Source organism: Sturnus vulgaris, chromosome 5, assembly GCF_052056855.1.
Source record: "Sturnus vulgaris isolate bStuVul1 chromosome 5, bStuVul1.hap1, whole genome shotgun sequence".
Classification (NCBI taxonomy): domain Eukaryota; kingdom Metazoa; phylum Chordata; class Aves; order Passeriformes; family Sturnidae; genus Sturnus; species Sturnus vulgaris.
In genome coordinates, this window is record NC_142247.1 from 60,212,713 (window position 1) to 60,236,366 (window position 23,654).

Below are 23,654 nucleotides of genomic sequence, written 5' to 3' on the forward strand. Positions count from 1 at the left end.
CTCCAGCAGCCCTGCAGTCTTGGACTGCCCTAACTACAGGCACCCATTACTCTCCCACCAGGGACTGTGGGGGTCCCAATGCCCCCAGTGCACCCCTGTGAATTCCACCAGACACAAGGAAACTTGACATAGAGAGAATACAAAAGCTACCTCACCTGGTACCAGGCTGGGGGTGGCAGTTAACCTTCACTCAGCTTACAAAAACTTTGGTTGCTCTTGACTTTTTTCCATCATTTTTAGCAGTGGGGACACCAGGCGCAGCTTAGTTCCAAAAAGCTGCGTGCAAAGCCTATCCCTCAGCCCCCTCAACCAACCTGCATGTTATGAGTACCTCAAACAGCAGGGAGAGCACAGGAGAAGCCAACACGAGACTGACTTACTGCAGCCACATCTTGTGACAATCCAGTAACAGGGCACACTGTCTGACCAGACATCTGGGACAATGAAGGAGCTCACTGGGACCAGTCAGACAGTTTTGATGCCATCTCACCATGAATATATTAAAACCAGTACCAATTTCACGGCAATGCTTATTCCGAGGCACCACTTCCCAGTGGGCACCCGGCCACCTGCTGCAGGCCACAAGTGTCACTTTAGGGATGGAGAAGTCATCTGGCACTTGCAGGACAGCTCCTTACGTGACTGCCAACAGTTTCCCCTTTGCAACTACAGCTATGCTGAGTGATCCTGAGTGAAGGCTGCAGGCAGAAAAATCTGTGTGTGGGATTTGGTGACAGCTGATGGGGACACCAGTTTCACCAGCCTCAGCTGTGGACATGGTTTTGAGAAGGAAAAGCTGCGGGGTTGGGAAGGCTGAAAATGCCACACGTTAAGGAGAAGGGCAGGATGTGCCAGCAGAGCAGGGCTTGGCTCACCCTGTTCCTGTGCTCCACCATGCACAAACTGGTGGATGCAGCTGGAAACAGGGAGCTGGCCATGGAAATTGAGACTAATTATCTCTATATATGTGGTTTTGATAGAATAGGCAATTAACAAAGTGCACTGCAGCACTCAAGAAGCGTAAAAAGAAAAAATTAAAAATTGAAGACTAAGCCTATGAATCTGAGTCCTGGGGAAAAAAAAAACCACCCTATTTTTTAGAGAGAGATTTAGATCTTGAATCAGCTGCATCCTCAGCCCAGTGCTGCCTTCTGACTTTGACCCCCCCACCTAGGACAGCTTGACACTGTCCCCTGACATCATGCAGTGGTGTGGCAGAGATACTATGTCCCCACACTCATACTTCATTAACCATCCTCCATACCTTATGCCCTACTTCCTTCCCCCAGCCTCTGCTCAGGATTTGCTTTGTGTTTTTTCTGCTCATGTTGCCGTGGTAACCTGCTCCAGTCTCAGTTCCACTTATCACCTTGATTATGAAGTTTAGCTAATCCAGCCCCCTCTGCCCTTAAGCTGCTCATGTATCTCAAACCGCCTCCCTGATGGGCCCCCAAACTCTCACTGTTCCTTCAGGCATGGACCTTCTCCACCTCTCCAGCCCCCTTTCTCCACCTTTAATGGTATGTAACTCTCTTTCCAATGGGGATGGATGCGTGATTCACTGCTTTCTGAAAGTGGGGGAGGCCTTTGTTTTCCCTTCTCACATCTGAGTCCCCTCAAGGGATGTGCTCCCTTGGCACTGGTGCACTGTAGCTTCTACACTCCTTACACTCTGCATAACTCCTGCATCTTTGTAAGGATCTGTGTATTCTGATCTTCTGAAGAGTGACCCACAGAACAGGGCTGGTTTGGAAGCCTTTAATTTCTCTGCCCCTTTCTACCTTCACTAAAAGGCACCTAAGTCCCCTCCATGTGGTGCCAGTGTTAATGTGTTACAATACTGTGGGTAGGTAATTTTGGATGTGCTCCTCTTTCTTCCTTCACACAATATATCTTACTGCTCCACCCCCTGCTTTTCTGTTTGGCATTAAGGATTCTATCTGAGATAGATTTCATGGGATATCACAGCACCCAAAATCAAAGTGTGCTAGCTAAGGCAAAGGTTTCACAAATCAGAAAAACATATGGATCCTTGTATCCTCCTGAAACCCAGATCCCAACATCTCCTATAAAATTATCCAACCAAATTAAATTCACACAGCCGTCCAGATTTTTCTGTCAAAATCAAGATGCAGAAAATATTCCTGTCAGTTCTGCAGTTAACTCTCAAAAGGCAAAAGCTTTCCAAACTTCAGGTCTGTGCAGATCTTTTCAGTCACACACACACACACATGCAGGTACTGGGTAGGTAACACATGTTAAACAAATGAGTGAAAACATGCCCTGGAGATCAGCTAACAAACAGCCCCAGGATGAGACTGTGGAACTGCTGATGGTGGCAAGTGTGTGTGACTGGTTCCCACAGAGTTGAGCTGGTTGCTTGGTGGACTGAATGTGTTAGACTGTCCATCAGAAGAGTTGAGATGCCATTCATTTTGGGTCAAGTGGAAGTGGAACTGCAGCGGCTGAAGTACCCAAGTATGTTTGTGCAGGGAGCTGTGTGTGGATAAGGGGTGACTGAAGGGACAATAGCTATGGGGAACTGGCAGCAGGTCTCTTCAATCAACCCAGAGCAGCTCAGCAGATGACCACTGGGATTAGAGAAAAAGGACTTTTTTTTTGCTTACCTTTAAGTTCCTCACTTACTTCCCACAAACTGTAGGAGCCTTGAAAGAAGCACTCTGTGCCTTGCACAAAGCAAAGGCCACACAGCACTGTATGGGTGACTTTAGTTCGGATGGAGCAACACCCAGCCCTGATCCTGAAAATGCTCATGAAGATTTGGAGCAACTACTGTAACTGCCTGCAGTTCAGTTCTACAGAAGGGCAAATGCATTTGGCAAAAATCAATCCATCAGTAGTTGCTTGGTAATAGTAGCTGGAGCAGAGAGAAATGGCAAAAGGCAAAAAAACTGAGTACTTAACAGCAGAGCCACCAGATTTTCATTATCCCACAAAGAGGCCATGTAGTTTTGGTGACAAGCAATATGAACTGCAGTCACTCATCACCTTTATAGGCACTATCAACCAGAAACCAAGAAACAGAAGCTGTCAGTGCACAATGATGAGCTGCCTCGCTCCCCTCTTGGAAATATGCTTTACCACAGATACAGGATTGCCAAGCAGTGTCCCACTGCCAGCCTCTCCCCATTGGCTGTCATCTCTCTACATCCTGGACCAAAAGGCTCTGTCAGAGTCAGCTCTGGATCTCACCAGGATTCAATTGTGGTACCTGTGGTGGATGCATGTAACCAGAACCATTTTCCATTTGTTCTCGTGGGTGCAATTCCTCTGTCGCACTGGGGAGCACAGCCAGGGCAGCCCCAGCACAGCACAGTCACAGTCACAGTCAGGCTGCTTTTTTTAGCCACTGAAGTGATTCCAGCAATTTTCTTAATAAAACACAGAGAATTAGGATAGTTTCCCATTACCTTTTCCCAGTCCATAATCAAGTCTGACAGTGTAAATTGTTGTAAGGAAACCAGTTTGTTTGGGCAGAGGACATTGCAAAGCCATGGTGGGACATTGGGACAGTTAGCAGCTCTGCATAGCTGCATTCAGCTCTTCAAACAAATCCTCCAGAAAGGAAGGGATACTTACCTGGTGTCACAGAACCATTCTCTGATTTGAAAAACATCATATGAAGATAATATTCAAAGCTATTCTTACCCTTCCCTTATTTCAGGGAAGCCCATGGCCTATCTGAGCTCATTTTGCTGAGCAACGTGAAACTGCCACTCTAAAAAGTGACCCAAATACTCAAACAAATGAAACCTTGAGAAAAATTCTGTATCTCACCTTTTATTTTGTTCATTTACACTTCTGGCACTGACAATTCTTTGAAGATATTTATTTTTATGTAAAGACCAAACTTCATTAAAGCAATCATAAGTCAATTAAATAATTTTACATCACTTAAGTTTCAGAAAATGTACAACACTTTCATACATTATAGGCTTGACTGGTTGGAAATGGAAATGGCACATGTTTGACATGGTTAAGAAATTACTTGGACAACCCAGCAAATTGTTTTGCCAAAACCTGTTTTGTGCTGAATACCATAACCCATGCCCAGGGATTACAGTGTGCCTGATGGCACCATTTTCACATTATTCAGCATGGAATTATTACTATCATCTTGGTCCCCAGTAATGTCTCAAATATTCTACATGGCATTTGTCACACAAAGATCCGGTTAACCATTTTGTAGAGGAGTGAGATTCACAATGGAAAGCAGAGACATGACTCGTGCCACTTCCCAGCGAGGTCCCGGACCAGCAGGACACTGAGCACATGGAGAATATCAAGCACATGAAAAATCCTGTCAGATTCACGGGGACTCTTGGGACACTGGAAATCAAACAGATGGCAGGCGTGCACTAGGCAGGGCCTGCAGTGTAACACAGCATCCCAGCACCATGAAACCATCTCGTTCCACACCTGCTGAGGATCCATGAAGTTTCTCTTACAGAAGTCACGATGATGGTCATACATTCAATCCTCTCCAAAGTCTGTGTAATGTTTAAGGCAGCAAGAGAAATTTGCCTTTTTTTTAACACTTCAGAAACAGATGGTTCCTTTAGAAATAGGTGGACAATATTCATAATTCATCAGTATGCTCCTTATTTATATAAATGTGATGAAAGGCCAAAGCAAATTCTGACAAAATTTTTCTCAACAAAATCAAGGAGTGTAACTGAACTGGAGTTGAAGCTTTAAAATTACATGTGCCAGATGATTCACATGTAACATACTGTCTAGGACAATGTGAAAAAGCAGAGATTTAGATGAAGTCTGTATTCTTGAGGCCTGACTGTTGTCAAACTTCCCCTGGCATGAGTGAGTTCTACTGAAGCCAATGAGTGAGCACCTCTGATGAGAGGTGTGAGTAAGGTTAAAAACATGCCGCTGGTTCACACTAACAGGTCATTGTGGCTAAAGTATATTCTCATATACAGAACTCTGCAACACTATTAACACCCATTTACAAAACACTACAGTGATGGTTATTGGCACATAAAAAACTCTTTCTCTATATGAAAACATACACAAAATAGATAAGAACTGCCTTTTTTCCCCCCAGACTTTTAAAATCTATATATAGTTGCCTTTGAGGAATTTTAACCCCCAGTATCACAAACAACAATATTTCTTTAACAATGTTCACCTAGAATTTTACTGTGCTGACATTTGTAACACTGCCACAATCTAGACCACTTGTGGATTATGCTTAACTGTACTGTACACAAGGTGATGGAAGATTGATAGAAAACCACTAAGATTTTTGCACAAAATTATGACTTGTTAAAATCCAGAGAACAATTGAGTCACTTTATAGGCAGCAGCTACATGTAAGCTGTAAATGTTACCCGCAATAAAAACACATTTTGCCATAAAGCACATATTGTGGCATTATCTGCTTCTGGCCTGGTACACGAAGATGATTTTCTTCCCAATGCAGAGGAATGGGTTTGGTTAGCTTGATTCTCTCACAAAAAAAAGTGCATGCATATCTTAGTCTTTAAAGTGCTTTGCAGAAACGTCTCTTCTGCCTTGATCTCTATCCCAAGATCATTCTCTGCTGTAAAGATTCTGCCTCTTTTGCAGTAGTGATGTTCAGCCAACAAAGCCCCTTACGCACGTAAAATTTCAAGACAACCATGTTAGAAGAGCATCAATGAGAAGTAGAAAGCTGGGTAAAAAGCAGAGAAGTACAGGGTCTGTCTTTTCCTTGCCCACTGAATGCCTGTGGGACTGCACCCAGCACTCCCATGGCCTAAGACAAGACCCCTGCTCAGGGTCTGTGGCAGCCCCTGAAGGTCAAAACTTCTCCTCAGTGCTCAGCCCAAGCGACTGTGAATGGCAAAAGAGATTTCACCATAGAAAAGCATACTAGCTTTGCCAACTCCACTGCCACGTCCTCACCTCCACACAGGCACGGGAGAGCAACACTAGAGTGCTTCTTCCCCTACAGCCCCTCCATTCCTATCCACAGGACCAAGCACAGTCCCTCGCCCCATCATCCTCACCCCACAAGGGAGACAAGCCATAGACTGCTCCTGCTGGCTACAACACCCATCTCCACTGAAACTTGACTTTATGGTGCCTTTGATGCATCATTTCCTTCTTCTCCCCTCCCAACCCTAACACCTACATGAGTAAATTGCAGCATTATCAACCCATGCAAAAAATCAGTTAGTGTTGGAATAACGGTCCTTTGTGATTTATCCATTCTTGCCCCACAGTATCTGCCAGCATTGTCACTGCACCTCCCAAGACAATGTCTACAAGAGTGGCCGATGCAAGGTGCCTACACAGCAATGCAACTCCAGCCCTCCAAATGACTCCTGAGCCTTGCTTTGACTATTTTCAAAACAGGTTTGGTTCTCTTGTTAAAAGATTATTTTGATCAACAAAGTGACAAGGGGAAGAAAAAAGTGCCAAATTATTACTCAGCATGATCAAAAAAATACTACATGCAAATTAACATGAATTAAAGTTAAAAATATTAAAAATGCACCAGGACTTGTTTCTTTTATAGTTGGTGTTAACCACCTATAGTTGGTTACACTACAGTGCTAGTGGTCTAGCACTCCTGATGCACAGAATACCTGAATTAAGTGTGCAGTCCTTGTGAAGAAACAATTTCACATCTTCTGCAAAAAGCTCTGAATATAAGAATATTGTGCTTAGACACATTATTTATACTACTTCATAAATGAAAATCTTGTAATAAGAAATTATTCAGTTACACTGTATTTTGATTCCTCTATCTGGAATGTTACTAAGTCTACCTTTAGCAAAAATCTCTTAAAACTTAAAATATTCATAAATATAAAAAATATTTGCAAAATAAAAACATATTTCTAGTTTTCTTCTTAAACTCTAAATGTTCACAGATTCTAAAAATAAAACCCTAACAGCATAAGATTAATTTGAAGTATCTGTTCTCATTTTTAATACACATGATGCTTGGTACTATCTTCAGTGTTTTTAAGGTATGGAATGCTGTCTTGGCATGAAGAAACCCTAAAAGGAAGACTTAAACCCTGCTTTCTGTGGACACAGAACAGGGTGGGACAATAAAGAAGCCAATGTATTTTGTACCCTCATAGCCAGTAGCAGTGAGGAATAAAATGCATGTTTCAGTCACTGAGTCTTGTGAGAAAGGACAGGGGATACAAACCTTGAGAAAAGCGTTTTCAGTAGGACTGAACCTGTGTGAGAAAACGAGCCCAGTGCTGTACCCGACTGAGCGCCCCTTTGGGAAGGTCCATGTGAAACAAGGTTGGCAGAGAGAGACGGTCTTCTGCTGCTAAAAAGCCCCAGCACTGCCTGCAAAACAGAAGAGGCTGCTGACCCGTGACAGTGACCTTTCCAGTGACTTCACTGCAGTTATGCCCCATACCTGCAGCATTCCTCTCCCTGGGGACACAAGTGTGAGGTCAGTGCTGACACGGGGCTGGCGCTGGGACGCCGGGTCCAGCCTCACCCCTGCTCCAGCAAAACACACTAAGCAAAGGAACGTTCACAGGTGTGAAGGTGAGTGTGGGCTCCTGCTTTTGGGGCCATCACAACCCTAAGCCTCCATCCCCAGAAGCCAGTAAATACCCACTTAAACCTATGAACTGTGTAAACACATGTTGGCTGTTACACATCTATTCAAACACTGCTCTAGGTAACAAAACTGCCTCCAATATAGGTCTTCAAACACAATTTTTGGTTTCAGAAAAAAGTTAATTTCTCCTTGAAACAATTTTGTTCTTCTCTGTGCCAAGTATCTCTTTTTCTCATTTTAGGTACTGCACCTTCAGTGAAGGCTTCAAAGAGCTGAAAGCAGAAAGGAGACATCCCACGGTGGGGGCATTTGTAGAGAGGTTTGAGGACCTCAGCATTTTCAACAGATAGATCTGGAGATCTCAGCATTTTCTACAGCTGGTGCTTTCAAGCATAAAAATATTGTGCGCTTAAAAGGGAGGCAAGATGGAAGGCATGAGAATCCAGTCCTCTCACCGCACAGAAGACGTTCAAGGTCAAGCTGCTCTTTGCAAAGATTCATTTGACATTCCCTCTGTCTACTATGTTTTTCCCTTTTAGCCCAGTCAAGTCACAGAAGAATTCCTTAAAAAGATTTCTTTCCAAAAATATTTCTCTCATTAACAGAAAAGAAAAAAGAAAAGAAACCAAAATACACCCAATCCCTGAAGGTCAATAATTGGAGAATAAGAACTCCCTCCACAGAATATTAGATAACATAATGTCAGACTTCTTTACAACAACAAAATCCCATTTTATCCAATAAAAATAATTTAGTAACACATGTCCAGGCTTGGTTTTGATAGCAATCCAACATGAGAAATATTTTTCAACCCAAGAAAAACCCACAAACCAAATCTATAAAAGCTAATGAACCTAATGACTTCTTTAATCTTTACACAATGAAAAATAAATGTATTTTTTACCAAATAAAGGGGCGTCAGCCCACAGGCAGAGGAATTTTTCCACATTCTTTCATGAAGCAAATGTTTCAAAGATAAGAATTTGAATTGTTGCTGTTTTCAAACTCATATCTTTGAAGACCTAAAGCAGTGAGGACAGGACAAAGAAAAAAAAAACATAATATTTTTATGTAGCTGCATAAAATTCAATTTGCCGAGGCAAGCAATCATGGCAGGTGAATAAAATACCATTCATATTTTCATTACCATGCTAAAGGCAGCCAAGTTAGTTTTGTGCCTGACATTTTCTTGACAAGTTTGCAATGCTTTGGTAAGGCAATTAATATGAGATGCAGGCTTCTGCCCATGGCTAATATTTCTCTTTAGGTCCAGCAAGACACCAATTGACTAAGGAAATTTGAAGGAAAATGTGCTGGGAGTCATTTGCTCTGCACATATGGAGATAAACTGAAGGCAATAATTATTCACAAGCAAAAGGCGCAGGAGGGATGACCACTGTGCATTTAGCAGCACAAACTCTCTGCCCTCTTTCACTTTCTTTTAGCTAATGGTATTTTTGTGTTCAAAACTAGGCACAAACCAATATGTTCAAATGCTAAAAAGGAAAAGAAATAGATTTTTCTTTTAAACTGAAGCCTCTATGTTGTATCTAGGAATATATACCAGCACATTTGTACGTGTGGCCACGTACTGAGCTCTGTTTTCCTGCTATCAGTAATTAATTTTGCCAGCTTTTCTCACAAACATAAACTCCCAACTGCAGTGTACTCAGGAGCAGCAGTGAGTGGATAACCCGGTGTAGCACAGATACACACCACCCTAGTGAACCCCCATCCAGGTGAGTATGGCTCTCTACTTGCTATCTCAAATAAATAATGGAAATTCTCTTTGGGTAAATTTGGGAAATGTCCCTCTGATAGATACAGCAGGTATTTGTGTTTTCCCCGATCAGTTAAACCTTTTAAATGGTTACTGTTAGAGCAGATAATGCATTCATCCTTTGTTATACTGCACAGCAGAGCTTCTTCCTTGGCTCCTATGGGATGGGGATCCAACAGCTGCCAGCTGCTTTCTCATCAGCCACTTGATTATTTTAGGTTTTGTCAGTATTGGAGTATTGGACAGCCCCTGACCAACTAGGATAGTCTTCTGTATTCATCTGGTACAGTGCACCCTACTAAACATCTGGGGATGGTGCAGTGACACACACACTTGGTACAGCCACATAATTGTGGAATTCAATCTCTATTGGAAGCCATTGCTTTTAGTTATCAAGAAAATGCTAGCATATTGAATTTCCTCCCAAATGGAGCATTTTTGAACATGAAGGCATTTTTAAATACATAGTAGAAAGGAGAACCAGACCAGAAGCAGGGCAGTGAGGTCATCAGAGAGCTGCTTTTCCCCCAGAAGGCTTTTAAATGATTAAATACATCAGCAGCTGAAAATTATTCCACATCAGAAGCATCATTGTCAGAAAGATGATAATTACTTCCCTTCACCCGAATATACTCGATGTACCTCCCTTCATCTGAATCTGACATACCACATGTACATAGCCTGTTTTCAAACAAAGATTCAATTTCCTCCAGTTTTTTCCCTTTAGTCTCAGGAAGGCAGCCATAGATGAAAACCAGTCCCAAGGCAGCAAACCCTGCGTAGAGGAAGAAGGCTCCTGCAATGTAAAATCAGTCACAGTCAGTCACAGAGCTTCCCATCCCTCCTCTGTGCCAGAGCAGAGGGAGTGACAGAAGCAGCAAAGGAGAGTGTAAAAGCAAAGACTGGAGTGGCAGGGTTACAACAATGAGCTGTGGGGCTGTGGGTGTAGGAGAAGGACTCTTTCTTGCCCCGTTCCTCAGCAAAGTGAATTGACAAAGGCAATTCCAATTCACGTGAAAGATAACACACATGCTTTCTGGCAAGTGGCTCTGGTCTTAAAATAAATAGCAATTAGACAATCACATGCACAAATTAAAAAAAAAAGCAGATGTGAAAGGAAAGAGCTTTCTTGGTTTGTCTTGACAGTGAAGGACACATTAAGACAAGTCCTCAAAACAAAAAGCTCTAGCAAAAGAAATGAGTCAGGATTAAAATAATGTTTGTGAATTATACACTAATTATTATTTAAAAGTGGTAAAAATTAATACTGAGAAAGAGCTTGTTCCTGCCCACAATCCACCATACCTAGAGGGGCAGAGCAGGTACCAAAGGACCAATAAACATTTACCTAGTGTTGCTACACTGATGGCTCATAGGAATAACAAGTAGAGCTGGAAGGCACTGCACTAGTAAGGATGTGAAGGTCACATCAACTCCCTGGCAGATTAATGTGATTTAAAAGACTTGTACTGGAGTGGGTGAGCAGTAACCAGATAAACACTCCACAGGCTCCCACAGACAGCACTTTATCAACAGCTGTATTTCTGCAAGCACCATCTGATACTGGCCCTGGATGTCACCATAAACTGGAAAACTGCAGATGCTGTCACCTGAAGTGGGAGCCAGTATTATTTCATTAAATCAAAAGTGGCTTTTTTCCAGCTTCTCTGTTTTAATCAACTGTCTAGGTTCTCAGTTAAGGACAAAAATAAATATTTCTTATGAAATCCAGACTAAACTCTATGATCCAAGCAGGTTGTATTAGATCTCTAGTCTTACAAAACCACAATGGGTTGAGAACACTGCTTTGACACTTCATAGGAAAACCAGTGGAGGGACCCAGAATCCAGAGAAAATCTCTGTGCCAATGGCAGTACTGCACATATGGACAGGTACTGTTACTCACCATAGTATGTCAGGTATTCAGCTGTATGCAGAAATGTCAGTGACACGAGCACATTGAAAACCCAGTTGACTCCAGAAGAGCACGCGTTTCCTGTACTTCTAGCCCAAAGTGGATAAATTTCAGAATTCACAGTCCAGGGCATAGGACCCATCCCTAAGAGTTAGGAATGAAAGGATCAATCTCACTTTAATGGCTGGACTCAAAATTAGATTTAACATGTAGCTTCTCTATTTGACATTTTAAACTTATATGCAAGAACAAGTATTTCTTACCAGGTGCAAAGAAAACCAAATACAAAATAAGGCCCAGAAGTGCTGTCCAAGAGTATGGAGTGGGGCAGAAATTGTATGCCCAAAATAAATCTTCCTTTTTGAATACGGTTTCATTTGAACACCTGAAAATCAAGAAAACTCCTTTTTATTAAAGAATTTTCAAGGCAATCGCTGACATTGCAATATAAACATGGCAAGTAATGTCTTAATAAAAACTGGCCAGTGTACAAGATAAAAAAACTGAATCTCTGTAAATTTATTGAGATCTTTGAGCAAAGTTCTACATTCAGAAACATTTTTTTTCTCAAACTGGTCTTAGGAAGAGTAATAAGCAGAACATTCCTGACTTTAAATACTTGCCTTGTATTTACAGATCTTTTTCAAGCAACCAGTCTTTACTACAGAAGTGGTGATATCAAAGCCAACAAGCCCAATTCACAGGAATATCACACAGTGCAAAAACAGCTGCAGCAGCAGGACTTTGAGCTCAAGATGCTGTACACAAGGATTTAAGGTCAGGTGGAAGTGAGTCCTTACACCACTGCTGAACCAACTACATGCAGCACACTTCAGGTGTAATCAGCAGTGTCTATGGAATGTGCCAAGGTCAAGTGAAGTCATGAAGAAAAGAGGTGTGTATTTCCTTCCTACACAGTGAAATAGTTTAGGAGAAGGTAGAGCTTGTAATTAGCTACCAAAAGAAAATATGCCTCCATTCCAAGGACCATGTGGGAATTCCATATTTCAAGGAACAGGCATAAGATCAGGTATTTCCCCTGACAGCCAACAATATAACATTTTTTAAAGGCATACTGGCAACTTTATTTTTTGTTGTAATTTTTTAAAAAATTAACATTTGCTTAAAGGAACAAGTCATATATGTAACTAGTGAAACTTTTCAGCTGCCACCACATCCTAGAGATAAAAACCATCCTAGAGATAAAAACCCTGTACTTTCAGGAGAGAAGACTTAAGCAGACACTACTCTTTCATATGCAAACAATGTTATTTACTTGCAAAGAAGAAATCTCAGAGAGCTGAACATCTGCCTGGGTTATGATTTCCAAATCAGTTGAGCACTTCTGTGAAGGATACAATCCTCTTGACAGTAGGAAAAACAGAATGAAAACGTCTGTAATGGGCAATAGGTGGGCAACAAGTTGTGGATGGTGGAGTAACAGCCACCCTGCAATGCTTCAGAGTTGAACAGCAATGTGCTAAGCACTGATGACCAAACCACCAGCAATCCTGGGGCAGAAATCTTCCCTATGTCATCATTGATGAAAGGACAACATTTAAAGCAAGATATCATGGTGAAGTCCCAGATCCAATTTCAGGACAGCTGGAAATCCAAAGCTCCAAAATATTTAAAAGAGAGAGGTTAACCCTACAAATACTGTGAAAATGCATGTCTGAAACCTTGGTAAAACCCTAATGCTTCCTTAATGGCAATAACCTGTAAGATTTGCACTTCCACTTTGCACTTGAGCAGCACCTGATCAAATGGAGAAATGCTGAGCCCTTAATTTGGGGTTGGCAATGCAGCCAGTGCCAGTGTACACCTTTCTACCCTTCCATAGCTCTGCCTTGCTGAGTTCCCTGGAAAGGCCATCTCATCTAGGGCATTGATTAATTATCACACTTGAGATGGAAAACACATAGAAAACACATCAGCTGAACATCCCTCTCAAAGACACATCCTTTGTGCCTGGATACAGACTGGCCCACTGCAAGAACACATGAGTGCTCAGTTTCACACTGCTTTAACATCACCATTTTTGCTTATTTTGCTGTTCTGCAAATTTCATTTGCAGGTGTTTGTAATGAATACAAGCTGATGAGCACTTTTAAGCATCTTGATGCTGAGATGAATTCCTCCGTTCTGCCCAGCCAGATTGGCAGCTCTGCAGAGAGGCCTCACGCTTTCTCTCAAGCAAAACTGCAAACAAAGACATGCTTGGTCTATTATCCTGCATCCATCTTCATGAGCACAAACCAACATGCTGATTCATGCAGACACAACTGCAGGCAGGTCAGCGTGTTTCCTTCCCCTGACATCTTTCCCCAGTTGTGTCCCACTTTTGACAGAGTGGAACACAAATGATACAAGGGAAAACCAGATGTGTCCAAAGCCTCCTGTGACTGAGGCCACTTATCTATTCTCAGCTGTCTGTTCCTAACTGAGAGGAAATTTTGTTGCAAAAAAAGCAGATTCAGTGCAATGAAATGTGAAAAACAGCACTGGAGAATAGATTAAATAGAAACCCAGCAGTAATAAACTGTGCTTTGCTTATCCTTCAGTTGTAAACCAGCATGGTACCCATAGTAAAAGCAAAGACATCTGCATTTGCTGGCATCTTGTAGTGCTGGGAACGTTAAAAAATAAAACTCCTTCAAGGCTGGAGATTTGTTCAAGCTCTATTACTATGCTAATTCTACTACTACCACTGTTCCTATAAGACCTATTATTTTACTGAAGAACATATTTATAATTAGCATACAGTTTATTACCAGACAAAATTCTGAATTTTGCCCTGCATGAAGGGAGCATATATGACAGAGGCAGAGGAGCAGCTACCTATCCCTTCACAAGCTGAAACACAGAAGAAAATCAAAGAATCATAGAATGGTGTGATCTGAAAGGGACCGTAAGGATCATCAAGTTCCAACCCCGTCTTCCATGGGTAGGGACACCTTTTACTAGATCAGGTTACTCAGAGCACCTTCTAAACTTCCAGGGATAAGGCATCCACAGTTTCTCTGGGCAGCCTATTCCACAGCATGATAACATCCCTGATGATGATCTGGATGTGGGAACTGAGTGCAACCTCAGTAAATTTACAGACAACACCAAGTTGGGTGAGAGTGTTGATCTGCTCGAGTGTAGGAAAGCTCTGCAGAGAGACCTAGACAGACTTGAACAACGGGCTGAGGAAAAAACTGCAGGAAGTTCACAAAAGGCCAAATGCTGGGTCCTGCACTTGTGTCCCAGCAACCCCATGCAGTGCTACAGGCTGGGGCAGGAGTGGCTCAAGAGCTGTTTTGCAGAAAGGGACTTGGGTGTGCTGGTCAACAGTGGGCTCAATATGAGCCAGCAAGTGCCCAGGTAGCCAAGAAGGCCAATGACATCTTGGCCTGTATCAAGAATATTGTGGCCAGCAGGAGCAGGGCAGTGATCATCCCACTGTACTCAGCACTGTACTGCACCTCAAATCCTGTGTTCAGTTCTGGGATCATCACTTTAAAGAGGATACAGAGGTGCTGGAGCATGTCCAGCCAAGGCCAACAAGGCCCATGAATGGCTTAGGAAACAGATCTTATGAGTAATGGCTGAGGAGCTGGGTTTGTTCAGTCTCGAGGAGAGGCAGGGGGCATCTCACTGCTGTCTGCAACTATCCAAAAAGAGATTGTTGTTAGACAAGGGCTGCTCTCTTCTACAGTGACTGAAGTAAGAGAAGCAGATTAAATGGCCTTATGCTGAAACAGGGGAGATTCAGGTTAGATATTAGAAGAAGTTCTTTCCCTGTAAGGGTGGTCAGGCATTGGAATAGGTTGCCCAGAGAGTGCTGGTGTCACCATCCCTGGAGGTGTTTAAGAGGCTGCGTGATGCGCTTTAGTGGTTACAGTGGTAGTGCTGGGCTGATGTCAGACTTGATCTTAAAGGGCTCTTCCAACCTTGATGATTCTGTGGTTCTGTGAGGTTCACATGGGCCCAGCTCTCAATCCTGTCCCTCTGGATGACATTCCTTCCTCCCAGGGTGTTGACAGCACCACAAAGCTTGGTGGTGTCTGCAAACGTGCTGAGGGCACACTCGATCCCGCTGTCCCTGTCACCAACAAAGATCTTAAACAGCCCCAGTTCCAGTATTGACTCCTGAGGAATGCCACTTATCCCTGGTGCTCATTTGGTCATTAAATTGTTGACTGCAACACTTTGAGTGACCATCCAGGCAATTCCCTGTAAATGGCACAAGTGAAATGATGCAGTCAGGTACTGATGCAAAGAGTTTGTATGTTCCAATATGCTGGGTAATAGTCACATTGGTACAACCAGTGGGGACACACCACATCATAGCCTCTGAAATTACTGCCAAACCAAAAATGTGAAAATGCCACACTGAAAACCTTTAATGTGAATTTCTTTGGCTATGTGTTTTCTACAGGCTACTTAAGACGAACATCAGTTCTGATTAGTGAAAGTCTGACCTACCAACAATTGATGCAAAAAATTCAACTGACTGGGAATAAATGAGAAGATCGGTAGACTTTCAAATTACAAGCATTATATGGTCAATTTCAGAATCACAGAATCCATCCTCTATCAGATATGGTCTGAAGCTCAAAAGAGCTAAAGCTTTGCTCCCCATCTCCTTAAATTACCTTCATATGGCACATAAAAGAAGGTAAGAAAAGAGCCAGTGTGGGGAGTCTAAAATATTATTGCGAAGGAGGATGGATGAAACAGGATAAAACCATTTCCATGATAATCAATGTAAATTTTCCTAATACTCGAGCCATTTTGGCTGTACAATAATTCTGAAGAACATTGAAAACCCCAGTGTGAGAAATGGCTGGGCAAGACACAGCATAGGCACAAGGCAGACTAATTTGATTTTCTTCTCAAATATCCATTAATTTTTGCTTTGCTGAATAGTGAGGACTGTCTAGCCCTAAAGATACAGCTTTTGTGTGAATTGTTTCATTGTGAACATATTCACATATATTTAATATATTTTTAATATGAAAGCTGCCGACTTCTCATTATCTTTTAAGCCCTTCAGAAGCATCTTAAATGGATTTAGATAAAAAATATTAAAAGATCAAAATTTAAATCAATTTAAGCAAAGGAAATTACTTCTGAAGACAAACACTAATGTGATCGTCCGTCTCTGTAAAATGCTTGTTAGAACAAGCATATTTAAAATTACACATTTCACTCTGAGATAAACTTTGACAAATCAGGTACTGATGACACAGAAAGATTTTATAGTTAATTCAGTTTCACTAATCCCCCATTTCTTTGTTCTAGCACAAGTAAAACTACTTAAGGACTGCTGTTATGCCAGCCTTTTGTGCCTGGTTTATCAGGATGATGATAATCTACAATTTAAGTCTCAAGGGTAACATAAATACATTTGATTTACTAAAAATCTCCTTCAAGGAGATTTTTAAAGTCTCCTGTGTAGAGTGCTGACTTTTATATCATGGCAATCCACTGACCAATATAAATTTATTTAAGTTTATTGACTCATGTTTTCATTTGAAGTCTGTCATGGAAATGACCGAGGACAAAAGAGACATAATTCAGAGTAGCTGCTGTTTGGATGGAGGAAGGCTTTTGTGGATGATGCTTGGGAACAACTAAGATTGTTTATCCACAAACAATTACTCATCTTGTAGAAGAATCTGAATCTCAACGTTTGGATTAGTTCTCACAAGTTCAAGCCCCCCTTCTTCTGCTAAAGATATTCAGTTGTCTGAACAAACTCCTGTCTACCTTAGAGGGCAGGATGTAGCAAGGTACCAGCTGAACTGTATAAGAACTTAGTGGTACTCAGACATGTAACTAAGGAGAACTTTGGAAATTGCCTCTACCCTGTCCTCTCAAATCCACCCATGTACATCCAAAATAGTTATACTAGCACAACCCAGTTAAAACATGAGGTGTAGTTTCACTACAAATCAGCATATTCTGTTTTATAGAAAAATCCTTGCTCCTTTTTGATACAAGCAGTAAGATGCTGTCTGAAGCATCAAGCGAACTGCAACTCGACCTGAAGGCAAACAGATTTCTTTAAACCTGAATAATGTCTGAATCAATAATTTCAAGCTTTCTCACAGTCCCCTAGCTACTGTCTTCCACACCTCAGAAGCTCCATACCTCTCTGTAGAAATTTGCATTTATCACTTTGACTTTATAGTTTACACAGAGAAATAATTCATCCATTAAACCAGATGTTACCAAAAAATATGCAGATGAAGCTTCTTACACCAAATAACAGCAACTGAAAAACCAAAAACCCAAAAGAAAACCCCAAACCAAAACACCTCCAAAACCTCAGATAGTCAGAAAAGAAGAAACAGATGCAGCCTTAGAAAACTATTCCATAAACCTTCATGGGATTCAGCTACACATTGCTTAACCTTCATTGCATAAAATACAGTTTTGGGACACTTATTGAAGCCTTTTGCTACAACTGGCAAAGAGTTTTTAAAATACTAGCATATGTTTCAAAAACTTGGAAAAATGGTTTAGTTCACAGCAAAGAAAGCAAATTGCACCTCAGCAGATAATGGGTGCATCTGCACATGATGAAAAAAGTCTTTATCACACTGACCCCCTGCTACAGGATCTATCCATTATAACTACAGACTTGATGATCTTAAGAGCCTTTTCCAATCTAAATGATTCCATGATTCTCAGTCATGTCAGAACACACACTTGCAAGAGAATTAGCACACTCTTCTAATTTACCTCTGTCCTGGCTACTTGATCACAGATGAATATAAATTTTTAATATTATTATTTATTTACCTAAGAATCTTTAGGTTTTAATTCAAACACTTTCACAAGCTGAGAAATTTCAGCTGTGAAAAGCTGTCCAAGTTGTCAGCTACAATTCCCCACTCTGCTGTCACACCCCATGGGTTTCAAGCTGCATTCTTCATCATATCTACCAGGAGGGGAGAAAGACAAATCTCTGCTACTGCCTGAACTCTGTCCAACAGGCTTCTCCATCATCTTTTGTATATTCTTTACCTTGAGAAATGGACTCAAACCAGGAAAATGCAGAATAATGTTTACCCAATTAAAGCCCAACCATTTCAGACCTCACAGCAGCTGACAGTGCACTCAAAAGCTGGGAGCAGAAATAAGTATGTATCAGATTTTTGTTACAGGAGACACAATTACCTTGATCCCACCACAAAGAGGTTGACTTATTTTTCTTTCCAAGCTTTCTCCTACTCTTCCAAAGTATCAGATGGTCACAAAAAGTGTCAGGAAACATCTGATGTCTCTGTGCTCTACCGTGTCCTATCCTAGTCCTAGTTTTGATTCTGACTGGACACATTTGGTTTACTCCAGTACAAATTAGAATTAACTAGTAATAATTCAATTGTATTATTTCATAATCATAAATAATTCAAATATTATATTAATAGCACAGGAACTTGTGAGAAATCATAGAACTATGAAACATAATCAACTGTTCACTTAACAAATACATAGTAGACATAAGTACAGAATTTTAATGGACAGAATTCAAATTAAAAGCTGATCAAAATGCAAAAACTTAATTAATTTTGAGCATAAGCATCTTAGCTGAATGTCACTGTCCTTTATGCATTTCTGCCATTTTTGATTGTTTCAACTACTTCAATGACTAGATAATAGGTCACAGCTTCAAAATACAGTATTTTGTAGTTTTTTTCAATGTTGGACACTTCCAGGTACAAAATGAGCTGTTCAGAGAAAACAAAAGAAGGAACGTGCCTTCTTTTTTCCATTTTTTTGTGAAATGCTTCAAAACTGCTCCAATTTTCAACAAAGACATGCAGCAGATGACAAAAAAAAAAAAAAAAAAAAAGAACAGAAATATCATAAATATTTTGTCCTGATTTTGCAAAAAAGATATTTTGCACTCTTTTGTGGAAAAGGATTTAAAAATACTTTAATATATATTTAAACAAAATTAGCATTTAATAAAATAATTTAAATAAAATCCTCAAATATCTAAATACATTAATGAACAAACTGAGTGCACAGGGGAGTCATCTACATCCATTTATATCTAAGTCTAAGAGTACACTCAACAAGCAGCTGGCAGAAAACAACTTGGTTAATACCAGCTAAGGGCCTGACAGGTTGAAATTGTACCTGCAATAATTAGGTATTCTTCAGTTTAGAAGGCATAAAAAAAGTGGGTTTATTGTGTATAGCCAAAAGACTACTTCAAGGTTTATAACTGAAAAACTCAGTGATACCACCAGTGATAATGACAAGATGGAGAATAAAATAAGTGTGTATACAACAAATAAACAAGAGCACAATCTGGTAATTATTTCTGGAGAGATTCTTTATAAAGCTGAGTAAATCGTTTAAAGATACCTTTTCTTTTCTTTTTATTTTTTTTTCCTTGGGGTGGTAAATATAATGGTTTTTAAATATATATATATAGTCTGAGGAATTTTTTCTCAAATTAAAGTACAACTCAGAAGCCTGATATGCTGATATTCAGTGGCAGAAAATATTTCTCAAAAACATCAGAAAAAGGTTCACTGGAATTTGATATCATACAAGGTTAAAGTTACAGCAGGGTAGTGCTAAAGGAGAAGCAAAGCCCACAGCTGTGAAGTGTTTTCATGAAAAGACACAAGAATACATTTCTGCAACTTGAAACATAATTCTGTGTATTTACTAGCTAATGAAGTCTATGACAAAGCAACAATAAAAGAGTGAGCCATTTCAGGCAAGGCTCAGAAGGCAACACAGGCAATGTAAAATTTCTGCCCTTTTTCCCCCTGGCAAGGACACACTCCAATGGTTTACAGAAAACTTATATCTGTGTACTTTAAAGATTGAGACCTTCAGTAACTTTTCCTTCTTTTTCATATGTAGAATACACGGATTCAAAAAAAATAAAAATAACCACAGAGTGAGTCACAATCACTAAACTGTCTGACAATTCTTACTGAAATATTCTTAGTATGCATATAAATCTTGGGTTTGTCCCTACAGCAAATCCTGTCGCTACGGTTTGTGGCTCTACAAGCAATTGTGCCCAGTGGTCTACTGAGATTTTACCTCTCATCAAAAAAATTTTATTTGTTCATGTCCTTGAACAATGTTAGTAACCCTAAATCTTTTATTCTCTTTCAAGACATGTTCTACTATTTCTTGTAGCTTCCAAACTAATGAGAACCCCAACCACTTTATGAATGCTTTATAAAAGGTGGACTCCAGCAGCATGCCCTCAGTAAGTCATGAAGCCTCCCAGATTCCAGTGCAGTTTTAAAAAAGTCTCAGCCAATCCTCAAAATAAGAAAGATCCAGTAAGAGATAAAGAAACAGTTTAGTTCAGTCCTAATTCTCATACTGAAAGACTTCAGTTAAATGCTGCAGTTCTTATATTTCCTTCTTTCAGGTATTATCAACTCTTGAAGAACTTTCCAGAGGTGCAGACCAGCAAAGAATGTTTAGAAATTTGAGTAAATATGATGGAAGTGATACTACCCAACATTTTGAAGTCTTTGCCATGATCAATAGGTACTTTAGTATGACAGTAATATAAAAAATTATAAGAAACCCACTGCATTCTACCAGATGGAGTGGAAAAACTCACCCAATTTAGGTGCTACAACACTCATGTATTCATGTACAGGTCTGGATGGAGATGTGATGTGTGTGGTGGGGCTGTGGCTCAGTGATGTGACTTGCACACAGAGTGGCCAGTGGGACACGAGAATTCCTGCTCCCAGCACCTTGGTGGCTGCCACAAAAGCTCCATTTAATTGTGTTCACTGCAATCAAGTACAAACTGAAAAGAAACATCTCATGCCACAGCAAGAGCACAGGCACATGGCAAATCCTTGCAAAAAATGACATCTGGGAATATTTAACTGCTTGCGAAGTAGATGCCATTTCACAAATTTAAAATATAAGCACAAAGCTGTCTCTGCATGACAACCAGCAAAAAGGTATCACAGAGACATTCTGGAAACAGAATGAGCTATTATTTCCCTCCTGGCAGCCATCATGGTTGAGAAAGGCTTGTGGACTCCCTGTGACCCCAGAATGTGCTCTAAAGATTGTTTAGTGGCTTTTCTGTGGTTACACAGGAATAGTTCCTCTTTGGAACAATCCGTTTCAGCAGTGAGCACGCACATCCAGTCTGGCTTCATCCAGTCATTGCCAGCTTCCCCAACTTCTCTGAAAGGAGGGAGTGCTCATTAATGATTTGGCCATTTCTTCTGAAAGACAAACCTCCGGGGAATTTCAGAGATGAGCACTAACTGGAAAGTGTCTACCAGTCACCTTGGGGGCTGCCAGAGCTAACTTGTGCTGCCTGAGGCTTTCTAGCAGAAACCAGACAGATTTAGTCACTCTATATTCCTGCCTACAGGCAGGCAGGCTTCATTCTGTTAGAGCTCTTTCAGGACAAAAATACTTATAAATGTAGGAGATTCAAGTATTTTTTGTTAAAGACACGCTGGCACTGAACATCCATGATGGACTAGCTCAGTAAGCTCTCACTTGTGAGCAGACCCCTCGCTGTACCTCAGTGCTCCTGGTCCTTCCCTGAACTGCAACTGTTCTGCTGCTCCTGGTGGTTTTGGTGGAAGTTCTGGATCATGCCTGCTCTGACATGTTTGAGAGCTTATGGATGGAGCACCAGACTGCAATCGAACTACTGACACAACTGAGGCAATAGGATAGGAGAACTTCTAGCTTTGCTTTCCAGATTTAAAAGTATTTAGTCGCTCTGATTGCAGCATAGACACTCAATAATAAAATTACTGAAACAAACCGGTCTGAAGATTATGATGTCAAATGCAGAACTTTGGAATTTCATTCAGGTTTACCATAAAATAAATATCCACCTGATGTTTAATCTCATTTGTTTTTTCACCTGAATTTAAATTTCATTTTCTTAATAATTATAATTCCAAAGTTCTTTTGCTTATAACAGAAATATCAAGCAGTTGCCTAACTACTGCAGAAATATCAGTTCTCCCAGGAGATGCCTCTTTTGTATGCTATATAAAGATAGATCGTTCCAATGAACACTGGTGGGAAGGGCTGAATGTAGGGCTCAATAATAATAAGTATAAATATTTTAATATTAACTGAAGAAATATTAACAGAACAGCATGCAAGAACTGCTGGCATGGCATATGAAAGTCTTTTCTCTAAAACACAGGCAAAGAATAGCTGCAAAGGAACAAAAAGGAACATTTTCTACTCCATTAGTCAAGGAACTACAAGACAGCTCAAGGTCACAATTTTAGACATCTGAAGTTGATTTAAACAAATTCCATCCAGACCTCCTATTCTTACTTAAACTTACAAGTAGCTTTTATTGATGCTTGTCCACCATGTGCGAATGGTAGTATCAAAGGAATGTCATAATGTCAAAAGCATCCCTTGAGTTACAATTGTCAAAAGCATTTCCAAGACTCTGGTAATTAAAGACAAAAGAAATCAAGGTGGTTGTTTAACTTATTATCAAGGTAACTCAGCATAAATATTCACTGGAAGTTCACTCTCCAAATGAAATAGGTTATATAAAACAATCCGTTTTTTCTGAATGCTTCCAAACAGTTTAGAAAACATTAAAGAGAAAAAGAATTATTGCTTTTAACTACCCCAAAGTTTTAGACATACAGAGTACATACCATAAAAACTGTACTTTAATGTTGAAACCTGGCATGTGAAGTTAGTAAGGAATGGCAAGATTTTATAGTTCAATTTAGAAAAACAAAGCAAATCCCATCCAAACCCCAAACTCAAATCACAGGCGGGACGTGGTGACACAATTCCAACACAGCCTGGGTCTGCTCTGCAGCTGCAGGCACACTGCTGAGGCTTTGCAGATAGTTTATTGCTTATTCCCCAGCAGTAGACCCTGTGCTCCCAGACAAACCAGCACTGTGCAGAAACGATTTTCCATAGCACTGTTAATACCTTAAAAGCTCAGTTAACCCCATATTTCAATGGGAATTGAAGAGAGAATACAGTATCAAACCTTTGGAAATTCTTACTGAAACAAAAAGTGTGGGGGGGGAACTTTCTAAATTTGCTAATCTTGTTGAAACTGAGACAAAAACCACAAAAGGACGAGGAGTTTAAAACAGAGATCAATATTACATGCATTAGCATGCCTTTTTAGCACTTCCCTACTCTATTTAATTTCCAGTTATTGACGTACATATAAAGTCTATATTTCAATAGTTCTAACAGTAACGTTCTGACCACCATAACCTTCCATCTAAGTACTGAACTGTGACATTCGTTTTCTGTAACAGCAATTTGGACACAAATATTAAATTTTAACTACTGCCAGCAGCTGTTTGCCATCACAACTGAAATCTAACCAGACAATACTTCAGATTTTGCATTCGTTGTTTTAAATAGAT

At 40.5% G+C, this 23,654-nt stretch overlaps 1 protein-coding gene across 1 annotated transcript in view; it reads right to left on the minus strand.

The window, feature by feature from the left end:
- Window positions 1-3,785: 3,785 nt before the first annotated feature.
- SLC2A13 (solute carrier family 2 member 13) overlaps window positions 3,786-23,654 on the minus strand; it is a 141,097-nt gene continuing 121,228 nt past the window's right edge. The window contains exons 8-10 of the mRNA XM_014868975.2: window positions 11,517-11,638; window positions 11,245-11,397; window positions 3,786-10,134 (exon numbers count right to left, since the gene is read on the minus strand). Coding sequence (XP_014724461.1) covers window positions 9,908-10,134; window positions 11,245-11,397; window positions 11,517-11,638 — 502 coding nt within the window. The 3' untranslated portion in view covers window positions 3,786-9,907. The remainder of the gene's footprint in view (window positions 10,135-11,244; window positions 11,398-11,516; window positions 11,639-23,654) is intronic.